An 18,839-nucleotide genomic window follows, 5' to 3' on the forward strand; every position below is an offset into this window, starting at 1 on the left:
CAGCACTCAAGCGCGCTAGGTTTAAATATCTAGGTAATGCATACAGTTTATCCAGCGACATTAAGTCTTTTAGCCTCTGGTAACACTCGTTGGGGCACCACGGTTATATTGGGAGATGTGCCCACTGCCTTACAATTCAATTTTCTACCGCATTCTCACTTCTTTTAGGTACCAGATCCCGTATTTTATGACGTATCTGAAGCCACAGGTCACAGAATCTATTTGCGTTTTTATCGGAATTTGCATCTGAATTAAAGTAATTGGTGAAAAGGGTTAATTAATAAATACAGTTATTTTGGTATTAAAAGTAAATTTAGAAGAATTGCATATATTTATAACAGATATCCAAAACTCATATTTCTTATAGGCACGTAGCAAAATTACCAGAAGGCAATTCGCTTATTATAGGACTAACTCTGACTATTGGTGCCATACCAGCTGTACTCTTCTTGATTTTCGCTGAAAAAATCGTTGATTATTGTGGACACTCCAACATACTCATTTTCTGCCTAGTTAACTACATTTGCCACCATTTAAGTAAGTATATCTAAATTGAAAGCCTCCGATCACATAGAAAATGTGATTTTTAAACTATTATATTATATATTTTCTTTTTCAGCTCTATATTGCATTAAAAATGCCTCACTTCTATTCCTATGCGAGTTCTTAGAAATATTTACCCTCCATCTAATGTACGTCACTGCCGTATTGTATTTGAGGCATCTGGTGCCTCGAAAATTAACCGCATGCGGACAAGCACTGCCAGTTGTTGCTCACTTCTGTTTAGGTAAGAATTTCGTGTATTCTTGTTTTTCTTGACAATAAAATCAACTTTTTACAGGTCGTTGCATCGGTGCCTTTTTGGGAGGTCTCGCTTATGATGAATATCCGGCTAACTTTAACTGGGTCCACCAATGGTTCACTATAGCAGCTGCCATTATTGCCTTTATTTATTATTTAACGTACCATCTTTACTTAAAACCGAAGTGTGGGGCGCCTATGCATTTGCCCCCGGATCCTGCTCCGGCCGTTGTACAAAGTGAGCATAACTTTTGTGAGCTTAACATGCAATTTTATAGTGCAAATAGCACACACATAATTGAGGCAACATACCACTATAGTTCTACCAGTGTTGCTTTAGAAAAGTTTATTAAATGTGTGGTATTGATATTATCTGAATGTCTTGTCAGAAACGTTTTAATTTTATGAAAACTTTTTTTTAGGCATTTAGAAAACCAGAGGTCATTGTGACCTCAGTGGTTTCTGCTACGTAATAAATTTTTATTAAATCCTTGGGACGGATCTGAGGAAAGAAACGTAATTCTAAGTTCACAATTTCAGTGGTTAGGAATTTTTTAGTTAATTTTCTTAGCAAATGTTTATGTTTTTTGACACTATTTGTGCTAAATACTAAGGCTAATAGTAGTGAGTATTCTTATAACGGTCTTTAGGTCTTTAGGTCCAAATTTACTTCCAAATATAGGACAATTCAAATCGATGAACTTATTTATAAATTGAATTAATAAATTGGAAATTCTAGGAGTATTATTGAGATGCAAAGGTATGGATTGATGAGCTTACTGGTAAGAACTCCAGGACTTTAGAGGCTAAGGTCAGCTTGTGCAATGGCATCTCGTGGTTTGTTTAATAAGGAGGTCAAAGTAGTCACTAGAACCAATTTAATTATTAATGGCTTAATTTCGTTTTAAAAAAATTACACCTTTAGGTCTTAAATTTCTTCTAGGTCTTCTTTTTTAGTCATGTTTGTTCCAATCTTTTAAAGACATTTCTTATTTTACTTTTATTCAAAATATTTAAATTTCTTCCCAAAAAATTTTTGTTTCTGGATTTTGGGAATCTTTTGTTTATGCTTTTGTCGACATTTTCTTGCTTTTTAGCTAGTTTGAGCAAACACTGAAGGGCCGATGAATGTGTGGTTGTAGCAGCTTTGAAGAGTTTTTAAGTTTGTCTTTATGGATTTAATATATTTTTTTAAATTATATGAAGGGACACTCAAAAAAATAAGAAATCCTCGAAAACTTCTCGTAATTCTCATTTATTAAAAATTTAATAATGTTGACATAAATCACATCCATAGATACCAAATCTTAACACAGAACAGGCAACAGTGGTAGAACATGTGACAATTGATATTCAGTAAATGTTCCAAGAACATCGCTCTTTAATTGTTTCTGGAATATTCACAGATATTTTTTGAGTTTTTTTAGTGAACATTCAAGTAATATTTATGGAATATATATTGTGCTATTAGGGTTAGAAAAAGTTATCAAACAAATATTTTAATTATTTATAGGTATGAACGGGAATGGTAATGGTTCCTACACGCCACTCAGGGTCTACCACAATAGCAAATCAAAAAAAGGGCACTTCAGATATTAGAGTCAAAGTTATTTATTATGTAGTTTATAATAGAAAAAAAACGTGAATCTCTATATTTTTTTATAATATTTCTCATACAAGTCCATGATGATGATCTGTACTTTTTCTTGTTATCGTTGTAAATATTTTATTTTTTGTCACGAGAGATGCAACTTTTTTATTTTACTTTGTATAAAATGAGCTTTATATTTTTTGTGTGTAGTTTTATAAGTCTTATTTTAATATTAATAGTAAGACGAAAGCTTGCTTGATAATTGTATTTTGTTATTGTTGTTTTTTACTTGAAATGTGCTTTATTAGGATAACAATAATTAAATTTAAAACACATTTTACTAAAGGATCACATAATACATATTACTTTAGATATAAATATATATGTCATGCTTATTTAGTTAAACTTGAAACTGAAATCAAAATGTGTTCAAATGAATCTAATAAATAAATTTAAAATGAAAATTTCATACTTGTTTGATTTCCTAATATAATACTAATTATTAAGGCCATTGAGGTAATGAGGAAGCGGACTCTCTTGCCAGACTGGGATCCGCGAATGTGCCGATGGGGCCGGAACCCATAGTTGGTATCGCCAAATGCGTTGCGGTCTCGTCAATGAAGGGTCTACTGGACAAGTGGACTCACCGAAGATGGACTGAGTCCCCTGGTATGAGACAGGCCAAAGCGCACATAAGTGGGCCCTCTGCCTGTCTCACCAAAAATCTACTACGCCTAAAAAGACGCGAAATTCGGCTAGTGACAGGTCTTTTAAACGGTCACTGGCACTTAAGAAGCCATCTCCATACTATCGGTACAACACCGCGGACAACCCGGAATGCCGATGGTGCTGCGAGGAGGATGAAACCGTTGACCATGTAGTCGGGGAGTGCCCAGCACTCACGCGCGCCAGGTTCAAATACTTGGGTAACACTTTCAGTGTACCGAGTGACTTTAAGTCCTTCAGACCAAAGAGCCTTATCGGTTTCTCTAAGGCTGTTGGGCTCTGGTAACCCCCGGTGGGGCATGACGGGTCCATTAGGAGACCTATATGCATAACTGCCTTGGCAGCCCACTGTTTCGACAATTCAATTCACAATTCAATACTAATTATGTAATATTTATGTATGAGTAAGAAAAACAACGAATGTACGAAAAATCGTAAAAAAATTAGGAAAGGAAGAAGTCCATTCTGAAGTGGAGTCAATATAAAATTGAAAAGTTAGTAGGGGAAGTCTTTTCTCCACAAATAAAACGCGAATCCTCTAATTTCAGGAGTTATGCATTTCCGCAAGTGTTCTTGCTATCATCAGACTTGGGTTACTTAACACATACACAAATCTGATGATAGCAAGAACACTTGCCGAAATGCATAACTCCTGAAATTAGAGGATTAGCGTTTTATTTGTGGAGAAAAGACTTCCCCTACTAACTTTTGAAAATTAGGGAAGTTGAGAACCTTATAGGATATCCATTTTTAAATTTATTATATTACTTTTTTAGAAAGATTTTCATATAATCATATTCTGATATAAAAAATAAATATAAACCAAGGTTTTTTTTGTTTATACTCTGTATCTTAGGATAACTCTCAAAGGACTTTCATATAATCATAGTCTGATATCAAAAATAAATGAATCGTGAATTTCGAAAAGGGCTTATCTCGCAAAACCGTAATTTTCCAGGAAAAGCTAATAACTGAATTCCTTCTGACAGATTTAAACTACGAAAATATGAATTTTCCTAATATTCACAACCTTTGTTTGACATCTTAACCTTGCCAAATTTTTTTCTTTTCAAATAAGTATACATGGAGAAAATGGACTTTAGAATTTTCCGAGGTGAGCCGTTTTCGAAATTTAAGCACCACTTGAGAGGTTATATAATCACAAGAACATTAATAAAGAAACTTCAACTTTATGTTTTAAAGAAAGATACAAAAAACTAAAAAAAATCCTTAAAGATCAAATTTTTGTTTGTTAATTTATTTGGAAAATAATAACAAATAAAAAGTAACTCTGCTAAAAGTCTTGTTCGATGTCAGCTCCTGCTTCTCTGTCAGTAGTCGGCCAGCTCAAAATACTATCGTAAAAGTCTTCATATTCTGCAGATATATACTCCCTCAACTTTTTTAAGTCAGTCATTTTTAAGTTATTTATTGGCAGTTTTTAGGAGTAGCATGGAAAGTCTTCAACAGTAGGAAGATTAGCACAAATACCTTTAGTTTTTGAAAGCTGGGGCTAAAAGTTTCAGTATTAATTTCGCTGTCAATGAAGGGGCGGCATAAAACTTCTCCAGGCTTTTCTGGATTAAAGTCAAATTCATAAAAAGTTGAAACTTGAAAAGATACTTTATTTTCTTTAGCAACTTTTTTTCCATAGCATCTTTCTGATAACGGTTTTGCTTTAAAGTGTACTTTGCACCATGCCTTGAAATCAATGATATCGGTATAAGTTATCGTTTTTACACAAAATTTGTCTGTTTTAGTGCTACTGAGTATTAAATTCGTATACTGCTCGTGAGTAAATAAACGATCTTCTCTTCTAATCTTACGCTTAATGGTTGCAAAATCTCTATCACAGTCATTAAAGGAATGACCTCTTTGGGGAAAATAAAGAAAAACTTTTAAATTTCGATTAAGTGACAAAGCGATAATCTTTTATTATGGTATTATTTTTATTTTGGCCAGGACATCCGTCGCAGAATAAATGTAATTCTGTAATATTTTCACGAACATTTTTACATATAAAGTCATTTAAAAACGAAGCTACTTCGTTTGGTCCCTTCAACGCTTGGCCCTCGTGATAGGAATACAAAGTTGCCTTCCCCGTTTTCATATTATGTACGTAGAATTCGTATACCCAAAGTTGGCGGTAATAGAACACTTCTGGACTGGAAGTACTGACAGTGGTAGATTCTGCATATAATCGAAAGACAATCCGAAAATGGTACTGCCGTTCTTGTTACATTTTTCTGTAATAGCTTTGGCTTTATTAAAAAACTTCGATGCCCGACGCTTATGTATGATTAGCTCCGCACTGGCGACCCTCTTGGCATAATCGTTTAAATGGGGATTTTTCAGCTTAACGCTAATTTCTTCACATTTTGAGCACACATCAATTTGTGGCCTACCAAATGCCAAGTCAAAATTTACATTGAAATAATTTCTAAAAAACTGATAATTTACTTTGCTTTCTGGATATTTTGCCAAAAATCTCTCATGCAATATTGTCACATTCAAAACAGATGATAAGTATTTTTTTACAATATTATTTGAATAGTGAATTTCTTTAATAGGAATTGACTCTATAAAGTTGTGAATTAAAGCACAAGTTTCTGCGGGCATTAAATTGCTTCTAAACCCGGCAGATTTTCCTCGCATATCGTGGGGGCTTTTATTTGCAATTTTTAGTAGTCGAATTCTCTTTATTCTCTTGTCGGTAACACCATGCAAGTTTAGGAAGGCTACTTTACATACTTCTGATCTATTTCCATCTGCTTCGAAAAAATACATATAAGAGTAACTCTTTGGCTTACTAATTTTATCTTCTTGACGTTTAGAAGTATCCTTCACAGGGAACACCTCCGTCAATCCTTGAATATATATGTCCTGTTCATCTTTGGTATTAAAACCATTTATGCGATTCAATATTGCTTTTTTGGCATCATCGGAAAGATCGAAACATTTTCGAATGCACCTACAAAGATAAAACTATTTTTTCACAAAACCATTTTTGTATATATTATATATTAAATATAATATCTACCTACTAAATAAATAACATTATTTATCTACCTCTATCCACATCTCCTATTATTTTTTAATTATGTAATAGAACATAGGTATACACTTACCTACAACTAGGCCCAGATTTCCTACAAGGAATATTTTTACCCACGTGGTTTTTGTGTGCAAGTCCCTTAACTTTGGCTTTTTTGATAATTACATTTTTATACATTTCACTATTTCTTACTCCTCGCTTCTTTTTCTCTACTCCTGTCTCTGTCTCGTCCGAACTACTAGACTCACTCATTGTTTAGAAAAAAATTTAAAACGTTGAACAAAACAGTACCCAAAATATGTGATTGTATACTAATTCAAATGACAAACTTGACGTACACCAAGCAACTGTCGTAAAGCCACTGAAACAAGCAAACTTTACGATGCCTATACTCCAATAAAATTCACGTCTTATAAAAATAAGAAATCCCCTTTTTGGTTCGCTTCATTTACTAAACGCGTCGGAATGCATTACGAAAAGGACCCATCCGTACTGGTGATGGTTCGCTACGACCCATCTCACCGAGATGAGTCCTTTTCGAAATTTTGTTTTAAAACCACGGGTTTGTATTTGTCAGAACAAAATCAGATATGAGCCCTTTTCCTTCATAAAATGTTGGCCTACTATTGAACCTGAAAAATTTTCGGAAAAGTCAAATTTGATCAAAATCCGAGTTGAGTCCTTTTGGAAATTCACGATTCAAATATAAACCAAGGTTTTTTTTGTTTAGAAATTTCATTGAATGGTTATTAACATTTTAATAAGGATTTGTACTCCTAAAATTTCCAGAGGTTTCTAATTAAACCCTTCAGTTAATTAACTTGCAGCACTAGGTGTGTCACGAACAGCATTCTCGGTAATCACTATTCCATACTGATCGCGCACCTCAAAAACATTACTTACATGGTAACTTTTCAATAGTCTATATACTTTTTTTACAGACATCCGTGAAAAGATTCGATATTCATGCCTTGGATGTGCTTTTTTTTGGTCCCACGGTTCTTAAGGTTTTTCAACGAGTTTTAAAATTTAAATTATTAAAGAAACAAATTGCGGCAATGTGTGTTAAGGCCGATTTACACGATGCCAGTAACTGGCGCCAGTCTCACTGGCACGTCAGCGCTGGTATCGTATATACATTATTCTGTGCCAGTCCAATGCTGGTCGACTGCACTGGCGAGAATAGAGGGTTCGCCTATTTTTCATGCCAGTCGATTTCACCTCCATGCTCCGCAACACCCGCGCCAGTGCTTAGGCAGCGTCTAACCACGTTGCAGCCAGTCAGTAGCATACTTAGGAAGGCTGTCTTGAAAGTTGAATTATTTAGTTTATTTTTTGTAATTATTTCTGGGTGTTTTTGAAAAAATGGCCCGTAAGTTTAGTGCAGATGAAACTTTACAGCTTGTTCAACTGTATAGAGAGCATGAATGCCTATGGAATATTCGATGCCAGGAATATAAAAACAAACAAAACCGAATATCGGCTCTTCAACAAATTCGGACCGAAATTGGTATCGAAGGTATTATGATTGAGGACATAAAAAATAAGATAAAAAGTATTAGAAATATTTAGTAACATGGTTTGAGGAGTTAAATTCCTTTATCAAAAATGTGGCAGTAAGACGAAGAACAACGGTAAGAAAAATAATATGTATATTTATAAGTTTAGTTTACCATTATTTACTATTTTTATAATACTATATGTGACCAAATTGCCAGGGAACACTACCGTCGTTCATAAAAAAATTCTTATATTTATCTCTTTTTTCTCTAGCAATATTTGCTGAATGATTACTTCCTTGATTCGAGATACTTTTTAAGGGAGTTATTTCATGCCTCCATAATCTTGATCTTCCCTATCTATACAAGTTGCAGCGTTATAAGATTTTAATTTTTTTCTTAGCCAGTTATGTAGTGCACAAGTTGCAAAAATGATTGCATCTACCGTATTCAAGTTAGTCGGTATTGCCTTTTCAAAAATACGAAACCTACTGACTAAAATCCCAAAAGCGTTTTCGACTATACGTGATAGCCTTGTAATTAAACTAGCACGTGATAGCCTGTAATTAAATATTTTTTCTTCTGCACTGAGGTTAACGCCTGGATATGGCTTTAATAATAATGTCTTAAACGGAAATGCTGCATCTCCAACAATAACTTCCTCTTCAGGTAACAGGCCATTTTCTAGTTGCTCGTGAATTGAACAGTTTTTGAAAAGACCACTATCAGATGCATGGCCACTTGCGCCAACGTTTATGTATGAAAAACAGTAGTTGTGATCAACAATAGCTAACAATATGATGCTGCTTGTTTTCTTATAGTTAAAAAATTCACTTCCACTATTAGAGGGAGCTCTGATTTCTACATGTTTTCCATCTATTGAGCCATAACACGTTGGAAAATTCCATTTTGTATTAAAGCATGCCTCAATGGTTTTCTATTTCTCTTCTGTATTTGGCATCTAAAAAATTAAATAACATGATTAGATATTTTTTTTGTAACCTATTGAAATTACAGTTTTGTTAATATATTTTGTTCTTTTATTTGCAGGATAACATAGAAAATGTCGAAGAAAACCCAATAATCAACGACAAGGAACGTTCAGTTTCACCAAGCTCGGAAAATAGGTGTCAGGTTGCTCCGGCAGTAACATCACCCGCGGAGAATGAATCAAGCGCAGCAAACTCTCACAAATGTCTTCATTAATTGACGATTTAAAAAATATAGATAAAAATATGGAAGAAACAGAACATGACGTATTGGGAAAGAGTGTATCAGCTCAATTAAAGAAATTATCCGAAGAACAAGCAATCATTGCTTAAGAAAAAATACAGAGCATATTAACTCAATGCAGACTTGCTGATATAAGAGCCAAGAAACCTAATTCCGCATATTTTAATATTCAGCAACCGGTGCAATCAAACATGCCCTCTCAAGCGTATACCAGCGTCCAATATCAGTAGTCGAGCTACCAGCCAGCATTATACTGTCCCCTCACCAGAAATCAGTCCAACAGGCACTACAAGTTCTCCTTCGGCTTCTCACTACAACGATGATTTTTCCCCAATTTCATATCACAATGATAGCCTGGATGAAAGCACACAAGCCAGTGATATAATAGCGACTGCTTTGAGAAATATGTAATGTAAATTATTGCGAATATATTAAACATACTTTACATTAATAAATTGTTTTAATGCTCTAAAAATTGCCCGACACACTTCTGGTATTAACTGTGATATAGCAGATTTGGAAACACGATAAAAGTGACTTATGCTTCGGTAAGACATTCCTGTAGCTAAATATGTTAACGTCATTTTATTTTTGCGGGTAGTGCATCTCTCATTATGGTGTCTTGACAGAGGGATCTTCTAATCTAAGCTGTTTTAACAGCAAAGCCGAATCTCCTGTTATTGATCTCTCACTGATCCATTTTCTCACCCATAGTCGCTTCTTTTTTTTCAATTGTTCATCTAACATATTACTCAATTCATCTTTTAGTAACATAATCACGGTTCTTATTGTTATTTGTTTGAACAGTTCAATTTTTCTCGAATTCATTTTTAAAAACAACACAGTGCAAATTCACAAATGACTTGAACTTACTGAGATCGTGTAAACAACTTTAGGTACAACACTTGGCCAGTAAAAAACTGGCTTGCCAGTGAGCCAGTGAGACTGGCGCCAGTTACTGGCATCGTGTAAATCGGCCTATAAAGATAAGTTTAAGAACACACATGACTAAAGATGTTGCGCGCCAACGCCATGAGGGCGCGCGTATGTCGCGAAATCAAGATGCGATGAGCGATCTCACTTGGACGAACGACACTTGACGTTTTAACTGACATTTGACATTTCTCATATGTTCTTTTGACAGTGCTGACTGACATTACATTGTTTACGTTTAACAAAAATTTTTCTGAAAACCAATAAATAATACGAAAAAATGTCACTACAGGAAGTTCCTACGGACGATTTACTCTCCTTTCAAGATTATCCGATCGAGGCGGTACCAGTGCACAGCCCCGGTGGCAGCAATCGCACCGTATCGGTACCAGTATCGCAAATTGACGTGTCCGGAAATATTAAAACGAATTCGGCACCTTTGGACGACAATATGAGACGTTCCGAAGCCCCCAGTGGTTCTGGAGACGTACCAAATGATGGTGGGTATAATATATAATTATAAATCGTCATATTTGTTAAGTCAAGATAAAATAAATTGCGTATTCAGCGTAAGAAAGTTTTTTTTACACTGAATATGTTTTATTTTATTTTGACCTTCCTGATAGTCTATTAAATATCCCCACAAATTTTTGCGTTCCTTAGCATAGAACTTAGCAGTAAGGATAACATAATTACTAAAGCATTCCATTAGGTAACTTTCTTGCAGTATTCAAAACTTCAAGTCCTCCCTTTCTTCAAAGCTGAAGGTTTGGCAATTATCCACTGTCCACATTATAGAGACAACTTTAGATGAATCAGATTAATAAATCTTGTGAATTGAACAGAAATCATTCAGTCTCCTTTCTTAAAAAAGGTTTTTGAAAAAGAAGACAGAAGCATGTTTTTTAAAAAACTGAATGCTTAAAATTTTCACTCTAGTGATCTTCAGTATTAACTCTGAAATAAAGGTCACTATTTTTTTTCTAATCAGTATAAGTCATCAGATAATTTAACACAAGCATGGCATATAACAATCTGTAGACTATCCATCCTACCTATACTATCTGTAGACCTATACTGTTTGCCATTTATTTAAATGAAATCTTTATTAGCCTTAAATGACAAAGGAGATATGACTATGTAAATAATAGTAGAAAAGAAGTCCATGGTTTGCAGAAGAGTGAAAACTTTATGGTGCTAATACCTGATGGCAGTATAACTGGTAGAAATGCATTATATACTTAAATATATAATTTAACTGAATTTTTATATTTGTCATTGAAAAGAACTACAATTTTATATAACTGTTGAACAAATGATTAACTTTTAAGTAAACAAAATATAGATGTGAAAAAAAAAATGAAACGAGAGGAAGCCTGAGAAATAAAACAAAATATTACAAGAAAATCACTAAATCAACAAACATGAAATTAAAATATAATTAGTAAAAAGTGTATAAAAAAGAAACAAACTTATAAAATACAGAAATGGTAGAGAAACTTTTCCAATTCAGATCTGAGGTATTTTAATTATTTTCAGTGATTCTCTGCAACTATTCATCATTAACTAATTTACATCAGTAATCGCAGGATTGCTTTTAATATTATCTTGCTTTCAAGTGCTCTTCAATTTATAGATATTTTGTTAAAACATTTTATAAAATTAAACTATAAAGTAAAATTTGACATAAAGTTATTTGTCAAATTATGTTTCAATCCTGTATTGCAGTCATGATCTATCATACCCTGTCTGATAAATTATTAGAAAGTTTTAAATTAAGAAAAGTTTTAAATACAAGATATAAGTGTAGTGCTTTTCTTATGAATCTAATGTGGCAGCACTTTTGAAGAGATTTTTATCAAATCAGAAATTATAATGATCTTGTGCCGGACTCTGTCTGACTTGAAACATCAAAGCATGGAATCATATAGTTTGCAATAAAATTGAATAACTGTGGAACTGTGAAAAAACTGTGGAACTTTTTGCATACTCAGATCAGGTGTTTTACAACTATATTAGGACCACTGTAGACCACTGAGTTTTGTTTATTTATTCAATGGGGCTGCTCTTTGCAGATGATTTTAAGTTTTATGATGCTGTAAGGGATGATTTTGATATGCTCCAGTGGGATCTTAATAATATTTGTGACTGGTTTAAAGCTAATAAAATGGTTTTGAATATTGATTAGTTTGAGGTTATAACATTGTCTCGAAAATCATACCCTATTCTGCACCCAGGGCCATAGCCAGGATTGTCATTCAGGGGGTGCCATTCACTCAGAGAATACCTCATGTAGAAACTCTCTTGGCGGGAAAATAAACTACTAAAGTGATTATTTATGTGAATAAATAATAGTTTTTTTGAGTGCTTGAATAGGATTCTAAACTTATTGGAGAAATCCGAACTTATAATTATTTATATTAAACTTATTATATTTACCAGTGCCACCCTGGCTACGGCCCTGTTGGCACCCATATAAAATTTGCCATTAAGCTAGAATAAGATTCAAGTGAAGGTTCTACAAGTTTTCTTTCAATCTAAGATGAAATTTAATAACAATTAGGGCATATAACAAACAAAGCAATAAAAATACTAGGTTTTGTTATTAAAAATAACAAGGGATCCAGCTATCTAGTATAATTAGATTGTATAATGCGTTGGTTAGGTCAAATCTTGAATACGCCGGCCAAATATAGATGCCTAGTGAAGCCATACATGTTGAGAAAATTGAAACAAGGTTTTTGCAATATCTTTATGTAGTAAAAAATAAAATTTATCCTCATGCATTTCAATCCACAGTAGTTTTATTATTGAATCTCTTTTGTATCAATTGAAAACTCAGTCTGTGACATTTCTACACTATATAATTAATTAATTAAATTTAATGATAGTAACCTTATAAATTGTATATATTTAAATGTGGCTAAAAGGACTAAACTAAAGATTTCAATAACAAAATGTCTAATGTGAGTAGGGAGATATCACCTTTTAATAAAATGATATCTGCTACTGTTGAAGTCCTAAGTGAAGGCCACATAGATATTATTAATGTTGGTTCAAATAAATTAAAAGCCTCACTAGGATAGGTCATCTTTTTAGTTTAAGTCGATTTTTATATTTTTGTTGTGTATTTATTTATATACATATATTTTTTTATATCTCAGACAATAATGGGCTTGATTTAGAGAAAAACATATATTTTTCTGTGGATCAATCATGCTCCTTATAATATTAGCTTGATATCATTAGTTCCTCAAACTCAAAGACCATAGCATAACCTGATCACTGAGTAGTTTCTTCCAAACTTAACATTGCCTAGCTGTAATTTAAATATTTTGAGCTTAATATTTTTACAAATAGATGGAAAAATATTGAGGTCAATAATCACTTAATAAAGTAACAAATAGGTTCTTAAAACTAAATGATTATTCTATATTTCAGATGCCCCACCCCAAAAAGCCTTCTGGTCAATAGAATACTACCAAAAGTACTTCGACGTAGACACACGGGACGTCCTAGAACGAATTTTGGCATCAATAACCCCAAAATGGGATAATTCTTTAAAGCACCACCTACGCACTAAACCGGATCTTTACGGACCTTTTTGGATTTGTGTTACCTTAATTTTCACCATAGCTATTAGTGGAAATGTTGCGAGTTATTTACAACACGCCAGCACCAAATATCACTGGAAATACGACTTTCATTTAGTGTCATATGCTGCTACCACGATAAGTCTGTATGTGACACTTGTACCGTTCACTCTGTGGGGTCTCTTAAAATGGACTTCAATCAGCAATGACATAGAAGTGCTCTCAGAAGACACAGTTACTCCAGGAGCCCTGGAACTAATTTGCATTTACGGTTATTCTTTATTCATTTACATTCCAGCGGCAATTTTATGGTCAATACAAATTGACTTGTTACAGTGGTTACTAACGTTGATCGCCTCGTTGGTGTCGGGATCTGTGTTGCTACTAACCCTTATGCCCGCCCTAAGACTATCTAAGCAAAAGTTTATTTTAATAATTGGGATTTTGGGAGCGCATTTTTTGCTCGCCGCCGGTTTCATGTGGGTCTTCTTTCATGTACCCGGTACGGTACCGCAAAAAGAAATTCCGGTTCACGTTTTGAGTAGTACAACCGTTAAGAGTGTGGTTGCGAATCTTACTGGAGTCGCTGTTGCTGGAAAATCTTAAATGAAGTTTTTGATGTCATTGAGTGACTTTTATAGTGAGTAAATTTTTAACAGTGTTTAACTTATTAATATTTATTGCTATCACAAGGCTAAATAAACAATTTCATATAGGCTCAAAAGCCAGATACTTTCAAGAATAATTGTGATTTTAATTTTTTTCCAGTATTTATTATGTTATTTGTGATTTAAATATTTGATATATATGTTCACTGTCTTAATGTTAAGTTTATTGGTATTATTATCAACCTAGAATCTCGTCCCTAGACCTTCGTCTGCATTTTGTAGACGACAACTCCTTCTGTTCTCACTGTATCATTTGCTTTGCAGCCATCGGATTAACAGTGGAGAGGTCGACAAGACGACTTGTGTTTTTAGGCAATATGACAAATTTTTATGCCGGATGCCCGTTTTAAGTTACAGGTAACACAACGGCTACAGGGAGATATCCGATGTCGGTTATATAAAAGAAATTGCGCATCTGGTGGTCAATAAAGTTGATTAACGTTCTACAAAGTTGCCAAAGGATCCCGGTCAAATTGTAGTACTCTCGCCACGGTATTAGGGATAATTTACCTGGAAAATACATCAGAAATCCGGGTTAGAAGGAGATGGAGAAACAAAGTCAATGAAGACAGTAATGCGTCCAACTAATTAATAATTTAATAACCAAGAAGTATTAATCTTTGTTTAGTTAATAAAACAAACCTACTAAACAGTCTTACCAGAGGATAGAGATAGTACGCGGGTTATGGACGTTACTACAAAGCTTGGATATCATCCATATTTCTGTAGAGTATTCCAATCTACCCAGTAAGCTTAAGTTAATTATCACGCCCCAGGGGAAGTGATTTCCTAAAATAGAAGCAATAGTGTGAGCAGAATGCAGAGTGTACTATGAGTGTACTATGCTCTGGATTACTTCTACACCACTACTAGCTACAGGTGGTGGATCTGATTAACTGTTTTGTTAACTGATACCTTTACTGGTTTTTGTGGAACCTATATTTACCCTTTCAATTAATGTAAATATTGATTTCATACTGACAATTCCAATACGATGCAATTTACAAGGTGTAATATATAACTGCAACCTCTAGTAGCTTTCAGGTTGTCCCCAATACCTACTATCATGTATAGATGGCGTCTTACATGCCAGAATCCAGTTAAGAGTTCCATCACTAGACGAATTTTTCGTCTCTTTAAACATTACCTGATGAGATGGACAGAGTACTCAGTTATGTGTGCCATATCTCATGCCAGGTGCTAGTGGTGCTACTGGCAGTATAGAAAATCAATTAAAAAGTAAAAAGTCTCCGGGCTGCGATGATATAACGAGCGAGACTCTTAAACATACAAGCAAGGATATATCTCCAGTCTTAATATTATAAATTTATGTTTATAATTATATTTTTGAAAAGGGAGTTTTTCACAACTGTTTAAAAAACGGAATTACAAAAACCTCTTTTTAAGTTTGGCGAAAAGACAAAGATTGAAAATTTTAGGCCTGTTCCACTTCTATCTAATTTTTTAAAGATTATTGAGCGACTAATGAAAGAGAGAATTATTAAGTTTCTTAATAAACATAATATAATATTGGATCTTCAATTTGGTTTTAGGGAGGGACAATGTACACAGAACGCTATTCAAAACTTAGTTTCTAATATTTACTCCGCCCTTGATAATTCTGAGCCGTCATTAAGCGTTTTTTTTTTAGATTTGTCAAAAGCTTTTGACACGGTATGTCATCAAACTCTATTGTCTAAGTTAACACGTTATGGAATAAGGGGTCAAACTTATGATTTGTTTAGTAGCTATTTAACGGGTAGAAAACAGCAGGTAAATGTTAATGGAGTTTTGAGAGAGCAGGCATAGGTGCAGTATGGTGTTCCATAGGATTCTGTACTTGGTCCTCTCTTGTTCACCATATTCCAGGGTGGTCCAGTTTAAACGTCATTCATTTTAATACGTGATAGAGAATTTAAAAAGAAATAGACTTCCATTATAAAATTTTTCTCAGAAACGTTTAATAACAAAGATACAGGGTGTTAAAGTTAAGAATAATTAATTGTTTATTTATCATAACTTTTAAACTACCAGCTCAATTTTAATTAAATTTCGCATGCAGGTTATTGTAGTGAATTATCAATTACTCCATTTTTTGGAAGAAGCCAATTTTTGAAAATATTGCAGTGGCTTAACTTACAGAGGGACTTAATCCTTTTTTGTCTCAAACCTGCGAGGTGATAAAATATTGTTTTATAAGAAGTCAACTGTTAGATTCTCCGTTTAATTCGGAAAAAAGTTATTTTTGCAAAATTATGATTTAAGGCGCTGTTTTTAAAATATCTTAGTTTAATTGTATAGAAACGCCAGTTAAAATGCTGAATCTTAAATTAAACGTTTTTATAAATTTTTGCAACATTTTAGCAGGTATTTCTGAACAATTAAAGTAAGATATTTTAAAAACAGTGCGTTAAATGATAATTTGCAAGAGTAACTTTTTTTTTCAAGTTAAATGGAGAATCTAACAGTTGACTTCTTGTAAAAAAATATTCTCCTCGCAGATCTGAGACAAAAAAGGACCTCCGCATGTTACGCCACTGGCAATTTTTAATAAGCTGGTAGCTTAAAAGTTATGATAAATAAACAAGTAATTTTAACTTTCAATTAGATTTGTGTGGTGAATTCAAGCCAAATGTAGAATTAGTATATAAATGTAGTATGTAGAATTTTATTATGATTTTAAGCTTGCAGATTATGATGGCATTAATAATTACTTGTCTGGAATTGACTGGACTACAATACTCATCACGACTGATGTTAACATAGCTGTCTCTCAATTCTATCACATTTTAAACATGGCAATAGCCCTTTTTGTTCCTCTCAAAAGATATAAGACATCTGATTTTCCCAAGTGGTTCTCGGGTGAACTTAAATATCTAGTTACACAGAAGAAGATTGCTCACAAGAATTACATCAGTACTCGTGATCAATCTGATTATGTCACTTTTTCTAATCTCAGGGCGAGGTGCAAAACTTTAACGAATATTTGCTACCGTGATTATATTTCAAATTTAAACCAATTACTGTGTACTACCCTAACAGCTTTTGGTATCACCTCAACAGTAGGAAGGCGGTAAATAAAATTCCAAATTCAATGTATTATGGTGATAATGAATTTTCTGGTTGCGAACAGATAGCCGAGGGTTTTGCCCAGTTTTTTTCAACTGTCTACAATACTAATATAAATAAAAATAACAATTATTATATGGGTCAACAGGTGGGAGAAAATATGACAATTCCTAATACCCAGCTGTCTGTTGGTTTGATTTTTGATAAAATTTTAAAATTAAAGGCCAAAGTTAGTTCAGGTCTTGATGGGATACCAAACTATTTTTTACAAAAATATGTCTGTACTGTTTCTCACCCTCTATTCTTCCTTTTTCAGAAATCCCTTGGCTCAGCACTCTTTCCGTTATTATGGAAGCATAGTTTTGTGGTACCAATATTTAAATCAGATGATAATGACCAAATAGGCAACTATAGGGGCGTTTGCATCCAGTCGGCCATTCCAAAACTGTTGGACAGTCTTATCTACGACCAAATTTATTTCTATTGCAAGGAGCTGTTGCTCAATCAGCAGCATGGGTTTAGTTCGGGCAGATCTACGATCACTAACTTGTTGATCTATCAGCAGGATCTGTTGGATGCCTTGGAGAGGGGATGTCAGATGGATGTGATTTATACAGACTTCTCCAAGGCTTTTGATAGAGTCGATCACAGAATCTTGCAGGAGAAACTTAGAGTGTTTGGTTTCTCCAATCATATAGTTGCCTGGTTCACAAGCTTCTTGTCAGGCCGGACTCAGCAGGTTAGATTGGGTAGTGCTAGATCCAGCAATATCAATGTATGTTCTGGTGTACCTCAGGGTGGAGACTGCTCACCATTGCTCTTTAACATTTTCATTAATGATATAGCTACATGTTTTGAAAATAGTGCCTTTTTCTTGTTTGCAGATGACCTGAAATTTTATAGAGTAATCCCAAGACTCCCAAAGACCAAATTTTGTTACAGAATGACCTGAATAGGCTAAATGATTGGTGTGTTAACAATATCTTATTCTTAAACATAAAGAAATGTAATTATATTAGTTTTCACAAAAGAAGTAAAAAAGTTGTAACATCATACAATATAGAGGGAAGCCCTGTTCAGTATTCTGATACAATCAAGAATCTTGGCATTTATTTTGACGATCATTTAAATTTTAATATACGCATAAATAAGATAGTGGTTAGGTCCTCCAGGGTTCTGGGTTTTGTTCTGCGTAAGTGTAGAGAGCTATCAGTAAGAGAGTGTACATGTCTTTGGTGGTTTCTTTATTGGAGTATGGCTCAATGATATGGTCCCTTTGGCTGTCTGGCCCTTGAAAGGATTCAGAATAAGTTTTTAAGATTTTGTCTATTTAAATTAAATTTTGAAATACCGAACTATCATGTTTATGATGATGCACGGGAAGTGCTGGCTATGACAACATTGAGAGAAAGACGTATTCGTGGTGATTTAACCTTTGTATTTAAGCTTCTTAATAATCTGATTGTATGCCCCGACCTTCTCGGTAGAATTAGCTTCAATGTCCCCTCAAGACTCTTGAGACGAAACGACTATTTGCTTTGCCTTTTCACAGTACCAACTATGCCACTCACTCCCCTATCGAAAGAACCTTAAATATTATCAACCATGAGGATATTGAAGTTGTGGGCATTGGCTTGTCTAGTTTTAGGAATTAAATTAGAGAGATTGTGT

General features: G+C 33.9%; 2 protein-coding genes across 2 annotated transcripts in view; both read left to right on the forward strand.

The window, feature by feature from the left end:
* Positions 1–2,859, forward strand: part of LOC126738620 (uncharacterized) — a 37,142-nt gene extending 34,283 nt beyond the window's left edge. Inside the window, exons 11-14 of the mRNA XM_050444042.1 lie at positions 368–537; positions 620–787; positions 842–1,039; positions 2,315–2,859. Of these exons, the coding sequence (XP_050299999.1) occupies positions 368–537; positions 620–787; positions 842–1,039; positions 2,315–2,400 (622 nt within the window). The 3' untranslated portion in view covers positions 2,401–2,859. The remainder of the gene's footprint in view (positions 1–367; positions 538–619; positions 788–841; positions 1,040–2,314) is intronic.
* A 7,171-nt stretch (positions 2,860–10,030) lies between these two features.
* LOC126738626 (protein YIPF1) lies at positions 10,031–14,260 on the forward strand. Its single transcript, XM_050444051.1, has 2 exons — positions 10,031–10,338; positions 13,280–14,260. The coding sequence occupies exons 1-2, from the start codon at positions 10,119–10,121 to the stop codon at positions 14,035–14,037; spliced, it is 978 nt and encodes a 325-aa protein (XP_050300008.1). The 5' UTR covers positions 10,031–10,118; the 3' UTR covers positions 14,038–14,260.
* The last annotated feature ends 4,579 nt before the right edge of the window (positions 14,261–18,839 follow it).

This window comes from Anthonomus grandis, chromosome 7, assembly GCF_022605725.1.
Source record: "Anthonomus grandis grandis chromosome 7, icAntGran1.3, whole genome shotgun sequence".
In the NCBI taxonomy this organism is placed as follows: Eukaryota; Metazoa; Arthropoda; class Insecta; order Coleoptera; family Curculionidae; genus Anthonomus; species Anthonomus grandis.

What these genes read in the sequence shown, in the direction of transcription:
- LOC126738626 (XM_050444051.1), top strand. Translation starts at nt 10,119, where the DNA reads ATGTCACTACAGGAAGTTCCTACGGACGATTTACTCTCCTTTCAAGAT. An exon ending in TGGAGACGTACCAAATGATG is followed by an intron (nt 10,339 to 13,279) that starts GTGGGTATAATA and finishes TCTATATTTCAG; the next exon opens with ATGCCCCACCCCAAAAAGCC.